Source organism: Momordica charantia, assembly GCF_013281855.1.
Source record: "Momordica charantia cultivar OHB3-1 chromosome 8 unlocalized genomic scaffold, Mcharantia_2.0 BLBB01000008.1, whole genome shotgun sequence".
In the NCBI taxonomy this organism is placed as follows: Eukaryota; Viridiplantae; Streptophyta; class Magnoliopsida; order Cucurbitales; family Cucurbitaceae; genus Momordica; species Momordica charantia.
In genome coordinates this window covers 26,663,001-26,676,204 of record NW_028275166.1, presented here as the reverse complement: position 1 = coordinate 26,676,204, position 13,204 = coordinate 26,663,001, and the positions used below count along the sequence as shown (strand labels likewise).

Here is a 13,204-nt window from a genome sequence, read left to right as displayed (position 1 = left end):
CAATACGTACTATGATAATAGCTCAACGATAAAGACATCTTGCTCATTTTCTAGAAATCGGATATTCAAAGTAAAGTTATAATCTATGAACAAACTACAGAAAAGTCGAGTAAAATGAAACTCCACGGAGACCAAACATTATTTCTAAGTAGTATGTAAATAAGTTTAAACAAGGGTATGAGAATTATGCATTAATTATTCTTAAACGAAATCCTAATTGAATGGGTGAATTGATTCGAATTTTTTTTTAATTGATACAATTATTACTTTTTTCTTTTTCCTTTTCTTTTATTAAAATTGGCATATATATATATATGGTCTTTTTTTCCAATGATGTCACATTATCACATTACATTTCTTATCACAAAAAAAAACCTAATATGAAATTTAGAAATTTGTTGTCATAATTTCCTTTGTCATATCATTATCAATTATTTATCACCGGGTAGAGAATATATTTTTAATTGAAGGCTATCTAAATAAATTATCCAAAAAAAAATAGGGTTATCGACTTCCATTTGATATGGAAGAATTTGAATAAATAGTTTTTTAAGCTGAATTTAATATAACTTTTAATTTAAGCACCTTTTTTTTACTAGTAATCAACTTTTAACTAATTAAATTATAAGATGGTGAATCACTTTAAAATAACTTTTACATAATTAAATCTGTCTTAAAAAATGGATTTTAGGACAATTCAATTTTTTAAAAATATTTTCTATTTATTACTAGACATAGTAAATATCTTTTTTTTTTCTTTTTAAATACACTTTTAATCATGTAAAATCATTTGAAAATTCTTAAGTTTTCTAGAGTACTTGTAGAAAAAAATAGTTTTTTATTTAAAAATCACTTTTTCAAAAGTCATCCCGAACACTCTATTAATCTCTCCTTATTCATCACTTGACAACGAGATTTGATAGATTGTGTTTGGAAGGACCCATTCCAATCCAAAATTTATTGGGGTTACAACAACTTTTGAGATAAATGTAAGTTTTTTTTCCTAGTTCATTCAATTTGATAATTTCAATTCAAAAATTAAAATTATTAATATAAAATTGAATACTTTACTCCTTAATACGGCGGACACGAGCACAACTCAATTGATTAAAACATATATTTTCAGTCCAAATCAGAAATTCTAATCCATTGAAAAAAAATCTCCCTCTAACGTAAGTGTGAAAAGTGGAAAATTTTCCAATTACTTTGTTATTCTTCCAATTCAAACAAAACCCCTCAAACTTTCTCTTCACCTTTTTTTTTTCTCTCTCTCTTTTCCAATTACTCTTTTCATGGATTTAATATCTTTAAAGTCAAAGAGTTGTTCATATAACTCCATTTAATTTGCATTCATTGTCCTAAGTCCATATCTCCCATTTGCAAATAAATATCTTATTACCTTTCCGCAAGGGTCGCATCTAATTTTGGAGTAACATAAAAATGTGTTCCAAATAGGTTAAAAAAAAACGTTCGATGTGAGACCTTCCTTCACATTTGTAAGTCAACGTTAACATTTAACATCGTTACGAGTTGACTTTAATAAATAAAAAACATACATTAAAATTAAATTTTGAATGCCCAAATTACTGAGTATGAAATGGATTCGAATTAGAATGAGCAAAAGATTTACCGGTGAAAAATAGTTAGGTGCTTGTTGGTCAATACCAATTCCTTTTTGCCGACCACCGTTAAACTTTTGTTAAATAAGATAAAGAAATGCTGAAAAATAGATTTTTTTGTGTTTCTTTTTTTAATAAAATGTATCAAATTGTTATTTTTGTTGAATAAGCCGCCAAGTATTGTTTTTTTGTAAATTACAAAAGCCTATATCTAGGTTTGAATAGGTTTTGAGAACTTGAAAGACTAGATTTGGATGTAGCAGTTAAACCTACTTCTACCACCAAAATTTTAGAGAAGCAAAATTTTCTATGTTAATTTTTTTTTGTATAAAATATTTCAATATTCTAGAAATTTGGATGACAAATTAGAAGGAAACTACATCATCTTTAATATTTTATTTAGACGTTTTGAATTACGACAAATTAAGGGAGGGGGAGGTATTACCTCATTCGTGCTCAGCCTAGGTCTTCGGTCAAATCTTTACCATAAACTCGATCTTTATCAATTGTTGGGCCAAACTATTGTAATTAACTTATATGACCTCGATAGTTGAATTCTTTTTTTGTACAATATGTGGGGGTGGGAGATCGAACTCACAACCTCATGGTTGGAGGTATATGTCAATTACTGCTGAGCTATGCTCGTTTTGCACCTTGATAGTTGATATTATCATATGTTTTAATAGCATGTCAATAAGACTTTTTTTTTCCACCCTTATAAGCAACTAGCAAATCCAAAATGTGAGGTTTGAAGAAGGAAATAGTCCCACTTTGCTCGTCTTACAAACATATATGTATGTATATAATAATGTTAGAATGTAAAATTTATCTCTCTATAAAAAGATTTCTATCTTGACTTGGATCCATAATCGATTCAAAATAATTAAACAACCGCTATCCACAAACTTCCATGTGAATACAATTAGGGAGACCTCTTCTATTATCGATACGTGAACACACAAAAATATTACGAGATATATTCTACCTAATTACAAGTCAAAAAAAACTTCACTAGATAGTACTGATAATTTTACTTTCTTTATTACAAGTGACGATAGGTTGCATTATCTTTACGACTATATACAAGGAAAAATTTTAATTAACAATTTATTAATCCGAGGAAGAAAATAGAAACATCAGTTAAATATGTATGTATAAATCTACACACATGATTTATAAATACTCAAGTGGAACTAATTATCATTTAAGTAAATTTTCTATATTATTAAAAGTGATGTAAGGTCAACAAATTAATTTAAACAAATGACAGTATGAATCTCACTTATTATAGTAATACAAAATTTACTTTAGCATGAGGATGGAATTGACTTGGTCAAACAATAATAATAATAATAATAATAATAATAATAATAATAGGCATTTATCTAACAAGTTACAAGATTTGAAAAAGCTTCCTTTTCATTTAGGGTCCCTTTGAGGGGACCATAGGAAAAAATTCTTTTTAATGATAAGAGGAGTTGGAATTTGTCAAAGAGACCATATATAATAACAATAATAATACTTCCATGTTAAGGTAAGGTTTTATAATGATTTTTATTTTGCAAATTTGCAATGGGTAATTTTTTGTACTAAGATTTTAAATTTTGGCCATTTTTACTGTGTTTTAATATTGTAATTTTTTTTCGTTTGTCAATGTTGAGTATATTGCAAGAGAAGAAAGATGGATTTGATGATCTGAGATAAGACACAAAAAGAACAAAGAGACCTGTTAAAAATGTCGAATAAAAGAGACAACAACATAACTAAAGCAGAAACAACATAAGAAAACGTTATCTGCATCATAATTGAAAAAAACAAATTCAACAATCAAATTATGAAAATAACTCTCCAACAAAACCCGTCAATAGTTGAGATGTATATTATGGTTGGTTTTTGTTAATTGTTGATACATTATTAAATCAATCAAATTGACTAGTTAAATATTTGATGTCAATCACTAATTTATTAGATTTTTTTTTAAAATTATTGGATCCGCTGTTTATTTAAGTTTAGACATTTCCATAAAGAATCCAAACAACACATATCTCAAAAAACGCTACTTCTATATTTCTTTTTCTTTTCCTAACAGACATTTTCTTAAAAACACGAGATCTCGAGGAGTTGAAGATGGTGTAAGATTGAATCTTCTCACCTTACAGTTTAACCTACCTATTTCATTAAATGATCGACATTTTCAATAAATATTATATATTTCTAAAAAAAAAACTTTATGGTACTTTGGAAATAGCAACCTATAAACAAGTAGACACAACCTTTTAAAAATGATTTTTACAAGATTTAAATATTATTTTAGGCCTAAAGCTTCTTGATAGCTATTTTATTTTTGTTCATTAAATTTTCATACATTTGATTTTGGTCTCTTTTAACTTTTTTATAAAAAAAGAATTATTTTACTTACCATTATATTCTTTTTATGAATTACTTAATGGAGTAATTCTTCCCTTCATTTACTTGATTAATAGATATTTAAAGTAACATGTAATAAGTTATATGTCAAACTTTATCAAGAATTTAGATTTTTATTAATTGATAAATAGAAAATTAATACATCAAGAACTGAAATAACTCTTTATCTAAAATTTAGAGATTAAAATAAAATACTTAAAAATTGGAAGACTAATACAAAATAAATGTCTCACAGGGACTAAAAGTAGAGGCCTATATATATTTTTTGTAAAGGTCAAAAAAGTAACTGAGGGTATGTATGTAATTTCGGGAGGTCGAAGTCAAACAAGTCGCGCCAAGAACAAGAAGTGAAGGCTGGGAAGCGCAGCCCAGCCACGTGGACCCGGGTCAATTCCGTCCATCACATTCATAAATTGCAACTTGCCGCTTTCAAACTTCTAAAAGGAATTTATTTTGCTTGACTTTTTATTTTATTGTATTTAAATATTATTACTTATTATTTCTGTTTTTATAGTACAACACGTGTACGATGTAGAGATTGGAATACAAGGTCGAAGATAGGTGTTTAAACTAGTTCAGTTAAGTTTAGATGAGTTTAAATCTCATTTTGATACTTATATTTTTAATTTTTAAATAATTCAAGATAAAATAATGATACATGTAAATTTCTTTATCATTCCATTAGAATAGAAGTTAAAGAGGATATTTATACACGTCGTATCCTTCATATGGAAATTAGAGGCGAATGGGCCATTCCCTTAACTCTTACCGATCAGAATTTGACACCACGAGAAATGTAGCAAAAGGCTGTCAAATTGACCTATGTCTTGCGTATGCCAATGAAAGTTTTTTTGAAAATGAAGTTCACAATCAATGCTTTCTTATTTTGTAGCAGGAGGGATAAAATTGAAATGAGCTAAAATAAAATTGATTTAAAAACTTAATGTCTAAAATATATATTTTAAAAATTCAAGAATTGAAGTAAATTAATTAAAAAATTCAAAGGATGAGCAAAGTTTAAGCTTGTTATCCTATCCTTAGATGATAGAAAGAAGTATGTATATGTATGTGTGTTATATATATAATAGGTGAAAAAACCAAAGCTACTTTAATCATAAAAGAAAACAACTCCTCCCGTTAATTATTTGTTTGATGTAGTTAAGTAATGGTTCGTTCGATAACATTCTCATTTTTTATTATTTGTTTATATTTTTCAAAATTTTAGAATATTATGTATTATTGTTTCTCATTTCTTATTTTAAGTAACATTTTTAAAATTATGTAGAAATTTTTGAAACATCGCAATTAAGTTTATTGTTTGTGATTATCGTTTCCATTTTTTTTTTCAAAACATAAATTAAGGTAAAATATATAATAAATATTACAAAATATATGAGATATAAATTTTGAATATTTAATTTAACAGTTAAATTTTTTTACTTTTTTAATCTAAAATTGTAGAGAATAAAATATAAAAATTGATTATTCGAACATGATTCTAAAATAAAAGATGTTTATACTTTTATTTAAAAAAATATGAAATGAGAAAAGAGAAACAAGAAACAAAAATTTACCCAAATTATCCTATTTAACTTGATTTTTGTCACCCAAGATCTAGATTCGAACTCTCGTGTGTCCAAATAAGAAAAAAAAAACTTGATTTTTGTTTCTTTAAAAAGATTAATTTCCCACTTTTCAAAACAATACTACTCTTTGAAATGGCTCCTTCCTCTTCCTATGTGCCGCGTGAGAGCTGTGAATTTCATTGTTTTTGATTGACAAAGTTGGATTCCCATCTCATAATTGATATGGTAAATTAAGGCTGTCGTTCCAAATATATAAAATATGGTTAAAACACCTCATAATTGCCAATCGGTCCCTACATCTTATAATATTTATTTTCATATTTATATTTTGCGTGACATTTTTTTTCTTGACGTGACAAAAACAAGTCGATGAATTAATGTGATTACAATGGTACTCGAATTCATTTACGATCCCGAATTTTCAGACACATCGCGCTTCCACTCGATCATATCGAAATATGGAAGAACCAACACAACAAGGACGTAACTAATGGAAGGTTCTCTACCTGTCTCCAACATTGTTCTTCGACGACGCATCTAGGCAAAAAGGCCACCAACCTCTTTCTTTCTTTAATCGTTTCGATCATGGCAAGTGGGTTAGTTCCTTTCCTCCCTACCTTTTTTTCTTTTTGCTTTTTGGGTTTTCTTGGATTTATATTCTCTTCTTGCCATATTTGAGTTTTGTATACACATATTCTTCACTTTCCTCACTTCTGGATTCGAGGATTAGTACAATAACTTTACAAAGTGGACATGATATGAAACATGAAATAAATGACTTTAATTCGAGATCTACTACTCATAATATTATGTTACCACTTGATTTAAAAGCTTAAACTAATAAACTATAGTAAATTTAATAACGTATACATATTTTTTAACACTTTTATGCATAAGCTTGGAAACTAGCATAGGACGTAACAACAAAAAACGAAAAACGAAATGGTTAAAAATTCCTACCTATATATTTAATCATTTATATATATTCTTTTAACACTTCAAAGACCCATGCTAGTCAAACTAAAAACACTATATTTTATTCTTAAAGAGAGAAAAAAAGTAAATATATTTGAAGCTATAAATAAGAGGGGAGAGGGAGCCAAAACCCCAATCAATTTCACATTGCATTGGAAAAAAGGAAATTGGGTTTCTTCTTCCTGTGGTGCATCCGAAAGAAGGAAGAAGAAGACAATCGATAGCCCCACAGAAGAAGAAGAAGTTAAAATCACAGCGCAATTGGGCCTCTTCATCTTCATTTCAGAGCTTCGGAGAAATCAATTGAGGGGTTTGAAAGAAAAAATGGAGAATCTGATGGGTCTGCTCAGAATCCACGTCTACAGAGGGGTCAATCTCGCCGTAAGAGACGTTGTTAGCAGCGATCCTTACGTTATTTTCAAGATGGGCAAACAGGTTTTCTTCTTCTTCTTCTTCATTTCTCTGTTTTCCCCCTTCTTCTCTGGTTCTGGTTTTCTGATGCTGTTTGGGAGATGAGAATTGTGATGATCGTTTTTCTGTTGTTTTGGTCATTTGTTTGATGATTGTTTGAAGTTTGGATGATCAAATTTGTGCAATTTTGGGTGTCATTTGCTCCTCTGAAAGCTAGATTTGCCTGTTTGTCTCTTGAGTTGAGTTTCTGCTGTTTCTAGTGATCCTAATCTATCCGCTTAAACTTTTAAAGTTCGGTGGCGGTAATTGTTTAATTGAGCAGAGTTTTGAAACTCTGCATTGACTTTGAGTTTGTGATCAGTAACCTATCAACTTAAACTTTTAAATTTCGATGCAGTAGAGTTTACATTTCATACGCTGTCAATATCGATATCAGTAGTCTATTTGTTGGGTTTTGTCTGATTTTCGAAGCCACAAGTAAAGGGAGTATTGAAAGTATTATACAAAGATCAAATTTAGCTTGACGCATCAATTATATCATTTCTTCTCCAATCGTGCTAATTTTCAAACCAACGAGTGGGGAAGGGTTTATGAAAGTTACTGTAACCCATCAACTCAAACTTCTAGTGGCATCTTTTCTTACTTGAACTGGCTAAAATTTCCCCAATACAGAAGTTGAAGACTCGAGTGGTGAAACAAAACATCAATCCGGAGTGGAACGAAGATCTAACTCTATCGATCCAAGATCCAAATCTCCCCGTCTACGTGGTAAGAAAGAAAACTCCACGATTCTCATTTCTTTCTCTTGTTGTCATATCAACGCATACTCTCACTTGTCATATCATGATCGTTTGGTGACGCTCTCGTTTTGACTCACAGCTGGTATACGACAAGGACTTGTTCTCGTTGGACGACAAGATGGGCGATGCAGAGTTCGACGTTCGGCCATTCATGGAAGCGGTGAAGATGAGGCTGAACAACCTCCCAAGTGGAACCATCATAAGAAAGATTCAACCAAGCAGGGAGAATTGCTTGTCTGAAGAAAGTTGCATAGTTTGGGCAAATGGACAAGTTATTCAGAAGATGTTTCTAAGGCTAAGAAATGTGGAGTCTGGTGAAATTGAACTGCAGTTGCAATGGATTGATATTCCTGGTTCCAGGGGATTGTAAATTTAGATTAGATACTAAAAAACAAAAAAAAATTAAAACACATCATATTTTATGAACTAATTAAGTTTCTTTTCTGGATTTTAATTTGGTGTTTTTGTTTTCAAACTTTTAGTTGGCCTCCCAATGTCCAATGGATTAGTGGAGAATATCTACATGGTTATGTATCTTCAAATGTCTTTTATGGTTTATTTGATTGTCGAAGATTTCAAATGAGTTTCGCTCTTTGTTATCACACAAGATTTCAAATCTTGTTTGTACAGAAAATGGTATAGTCCAATTTTGCAGGATTTCATTAAATTTTAAATTAAATTTACTTATTTAATGTCGTCATATTTTAAGATTAAAAGTTTATATTAATAAATTTTTTTATTTCCTTTTCCCCCAACGAACATTGCACAAAGAAAATTTAATTATATTCATTTTAAAACAATTTCGTTCCAAATCAGATAAAGAATTTAAAATAATTTCTCGAATTTTAAATCATGGTTTCTCTTTTTGACGTTTAACTAGACTCTTTTAAGGTTCATTTTTAATTTTGCCTTTAGCTTCCCAATACTAATGCAGGTCAAAAGATGTATTTTAGTTAGAAGTAAGGAAAATTACATAAACAACTCGTAATGGTTACAATTATTCTCAAATCGGTTCCTAGTGTCACTCAATCAAGATTCGACATCAAGAGAGATGGTGTCGCGGAAGGAATAGAAATATTTGACCAAATTATTTTCATGAATATATATATATATATATAATTCGGGTTATCTTTCGAGAGCCAAAGATAGATTTGACAATTCCGGATGCCCATCCCCCTGTCCCGACATAGCGTTTCGCTTTCGGTGATTCGAAAGAATCGCCCGCAAGGTAACTTCAAACTCAAACAAGGATAATCTTCATCTCTTGGATTTCACGACATAGCATCTATATCCGAACTGAGCATTTCAAGTCTTTTCCTAGTCATGTGCACTGACGACATTGATTGCTTTAGTTCTTGAATCACAACATTATAAAAATTAGAAACACAACCTTTTGTGTGCAATAATTTTCACGATTCTAACGATCAATATAATTTAGGGGTTGTTTTCACAACTTGCCTTCAAAATAAATCTGAGTAATTAAAATGATACAAAAAAATCAAAATATAAAATAATTCCCTAATGTAACAAACTCTCATGTATAATTATTTATTTATTTTATGTATAAGCTATGGGATTGGTTAATTAGTTTTTAGTTTTAGATAGTAGAATTAAACTTTAATCTATTTTTTATTTTATATTGCCTAAAAACAAAACATGTATAAAATTGTGAAGTCTCCTAGTTGACCCAATCACACAACCTAATCCACTAATTTTTTATGAGATTATACCTAATTTTAGGTTTGGTTCATTGAAAGACAAAAAAAAAAAAGAAAAAAAGAAAAGAAAAAAAAAGATAATGATTAACAATTGGATTTAAGCTTCAAATTCAAAAAGACAAAAAGAAAAAGAATTTGGATTTGATTGTGTGCAGCTTAATTTATAAATTATTTTATTTTATATTAGGAGAGATGTAGGAGTGGGTGACATGTTCTAAATTCTTTGCCTTGGGGAAGGAATAGAAAGGCTTGACCAAATTATTTTCATTTATATATTTATTTATTTGCTTGTTTGTTTAAAATTTATATTTTCTTCTGTCTTCTCCTACTTCTTGTCTTGTTTACAACCTCTCTCTCTCTCGTTTGTGGGCTTCAATATTATTCCCATGCCAAAATGAATAAATAAATAAACAAATAAAAGATGATTTGTGATTATTTTTTTCTAAACAAAACTAAAATTTTTTAAATATATAATTACAAATGTGCGGTGGAGTTTCGAATTTTGATCTACAAAAGAGGGCTACTAAATACTTCAACGAGTTAATTAAAAGTGGAGAATTTGAGCCCTTTGTGATTTTTGTTTATTGGATTGTTTCGTTCCTACCGAAGGTTTAAAACATGTTTGACAGTAATGGTAGAATGAGTGATTTTAGAAAAAAAATATTTAATTACAATCGAATTTGTAAAATTAATTTTGGGCGTGATTGAAAATGATTTTAGAATGAATGACTTGATTACAAGTGATTTTGTAAAAGTTAATTTTATATAATTATTTTAATGTTCAATGTCGTATTTTTAAAATGATCTTGAAGGATTAATGTTTGATTTAAAAATTGATTTTAGAAGCACTAAATTAATAGCATATATTTTAAAAAATTATTTAACACCCTTCATTAAATAATTACGACCAAAATAATATGATACATATGTAACTAAATAATGATCTCAATATTTCAGACAGTGAAAGGCAAAAAGAATTTAAAAAGAGATAGAGGACTAAAAATTTAAAGAGGTTACAAAAATTCTAAAGGGATCAAATTTAAAACTTTCAGAAAAGAAAAAAAAAATTCTCAGAAATAGAATGACAAATTTGAAATTTTAAAATAAAAATTTCAAAAACTAATTTACCATTAATAGAACGACAACCACTTAAATCATTATCAAACCAAACATGTCTAGTTCAAAATCATTCCCAAACATGTCATTAGTTCCACTTCATTTAGAAAAACTTTTCATATAAATTTTTTAATATCTTTTTATTATATCAATTTATTTGGATAAGCCAATTTGACCATAATTCAACTGGTCAAGGTATCTATCTCATGAATTCGAATCTTCACCCGTACATGTTAAACTAAAAAAAATTTATTCCATTAAAATCTCTCTTGATTTGTTTGAGAAGCATATGACATAACATAAATATGTTTTTTTTATTATTATTTTTTTTATAAATAAGGGAATTACATGATTATGTTGGGTTCAGATAATCAACTCATATTTTGATGCCACATAGTAATTTAATGGTAAAATGGTTAACGTTAAAATCTGCCAAAAGATTACAGAGACAAAAGAAGAAAAAAGAAAAAAGAAAGGAAAAAAGAAAGCATATGGCAACTGGGCTTTATGGGCTCAAAAGGATGGGCTGATTTGGAAACTGGGCTTAATGAGTTAATGGGCTAATTTGACCCACTCGCTTGATTTCGTGATTGTTGCATTAATAATTAGGGAGTCCTTTTCAAAAAAAAAAATAATAATAATAATAAAGATTAAAAAATTAGGGAGTCATGGCAAAAAAAAATAATTTTCAATTAACGGTAAGAATCTCACCGTAAACTTTCAATTTCTTCAAATTAAACTTTTGATATAGGGATCTGAATCACATAAGCATGGTAATGCTTTAGCGGGAGGCAAGTCCACTTTGTTTTCACCTTGCCACTTTGCCTTGTTGATAGTAGAAAAGTAAAAAATGAGAGAGTAAGAGTAAAAGAGACGAAAAACTTTATTAAACCATCTTTATTAGAGTAGTTTTGATAAAACTGAAATCTACGTGCAAACATATCTTATCTATCTCGTAAATCATTGTCCTTCATTTTGTCTATTAGTAATAATTTATCCTCTTTATTTTTTAAAAGACAGATTCTTTTGGATTGATCGGAAAGGGTTTTGTTCACTTGGTTTGATCTTATATGCTATCTTTCAATTTTCAATTTCCTGTTACCACCGTCCTTCGACCTGGTTGACCCTCGGCACCTATAAAAGGGGAGGATGCCCTCACTACCAAGTAAGTGAAAAATCTGTCAAACTCTTGGTGTCTACTCCTATTCCTTTTTACTCAAACTACTCACATTTTTGTCAGAGTGCATCAGGCGGGACACCGCACCAACGTCGAGTTTTCTAGTTGTAGGCTCTTTTGTTCCTTGACGAACTCGCACTTCCGAGAGACACGTGGACCTCTAAAAAATTCACCGTATATAAATGTATATAATCAATATTTATAATACTACTATGCACTACTTTTTATGTATAATATAATGGTTTTATCTGTTAAGTAATAGCATATATCAATGTCTTGTATATTTTGTGCAGAGGAATTAACGAAACACAAAATTAATTAATCCGAACTCAACAGTTGTGTTGCTTCCTTAAGACAATTTTGTTTCTTCTATGTAATAGACCTTTAAGATTTAACCATAAATGTTATATTACTGAATGTCTACTTTGAGCATAACTCTCACGACTTTATTTTTAGTTTCATATCAATGGTGATAATTATCCTCATCTATATATCATAGATCACTCTCTTCCCTAGTCAATGTGAGACTTTGTTTGCACATTTTATAAACCCAACAAAAAACGATAACTTCTTTCAAATTTCCTCTCTTTTCAGATTTAATCCACGCAAGTTTTGGAGTTAATTGCTAAGTCTTTCCATATTTTGTAATGCAACTTTTTGTTCAAAATATTAATGGATGTTTGAGCAAAATGTATTTTTTAAAAAAGAAAGGTGAAAAACTTTTTGTTCAAAATATTAATAGGCCTTTGGTCAAAATGTATTTTTAAAAAGAAACGTGAACCGTAATATTGAAACGTTTGAAATGATGGTAGTATTTTTTGAACAAAAGGTAAAGTTTAAGAGGTTTTTTTTTTCTTTTCTGCTACCAAAGTGAGCATAGCTCAGCATTAATTGGAATATATCTCTAATCGTGAGGTAGTGAGTTAATATATTAATGTTACATATGCTTTTAACCAATTGAGTTATATTCCTATTCTATTTTAATTTTTTCTTCTTTGAGGCGGTGTACCGTTAATATAATATAATATCTTTTTTTTTTAGAGAAAAATGGAAGTTGAAAACGGTGATAAAATGAGTTTGTAAAGTTTTATTTTTCCCAAATACATATTTCAGTCTCAAATATTTTTATTATTTCAGTCTGCCCCAATATTTAAAAAGTGCTAATTTCATTCATCATGCATTGAGTTTTAAAGAAATCACAACATATGAATTTAAAAAATATAACTTCAATGAGATTACTTTTTGGGATTTCAACTTCTTACTTGTAAGAATACTTAATGATGTGACATTACTATTAGTTAGCATACCAACATTTTTATATAAATTTTCTTTTTTTCGTTAAGTTATCTGAAATAAGTAAATCTTTTATTTTATA

The 13,204-nt window shown here is 28.9% G+C and overlaps 1 protein-coding gene across 1 annotated transcript; it reads left to right on the top strand.

The window, feature by feature from the left end:
• The first annotated feature begins 6,738 nt into the window (after positions 1–6,738).
• On the top strand, positions 6,739–8,401 carry LOC111013183 (protein C2-DOMAIN ABA-RELATED 4). The gene is made up of 3 exons (XM_022287583.2): positions 6,739–7,042; positions 7,691–7,786; positions 7,898–8,401. Exons 1-3 carry the CDS (start codon positions 6,932–6,934, stop codon positions 8,186–8,188), a joined length of 498 nt encoding a protein of 165 aa, XP_022143275.1. The 5' UTR covers positions 6,739–6,931; the 3' UTR covers positions 8,189–8,401.
• The last annotated feature ends 4,803 nt before the right edge of the window (positions 8,402–13,204 follow it).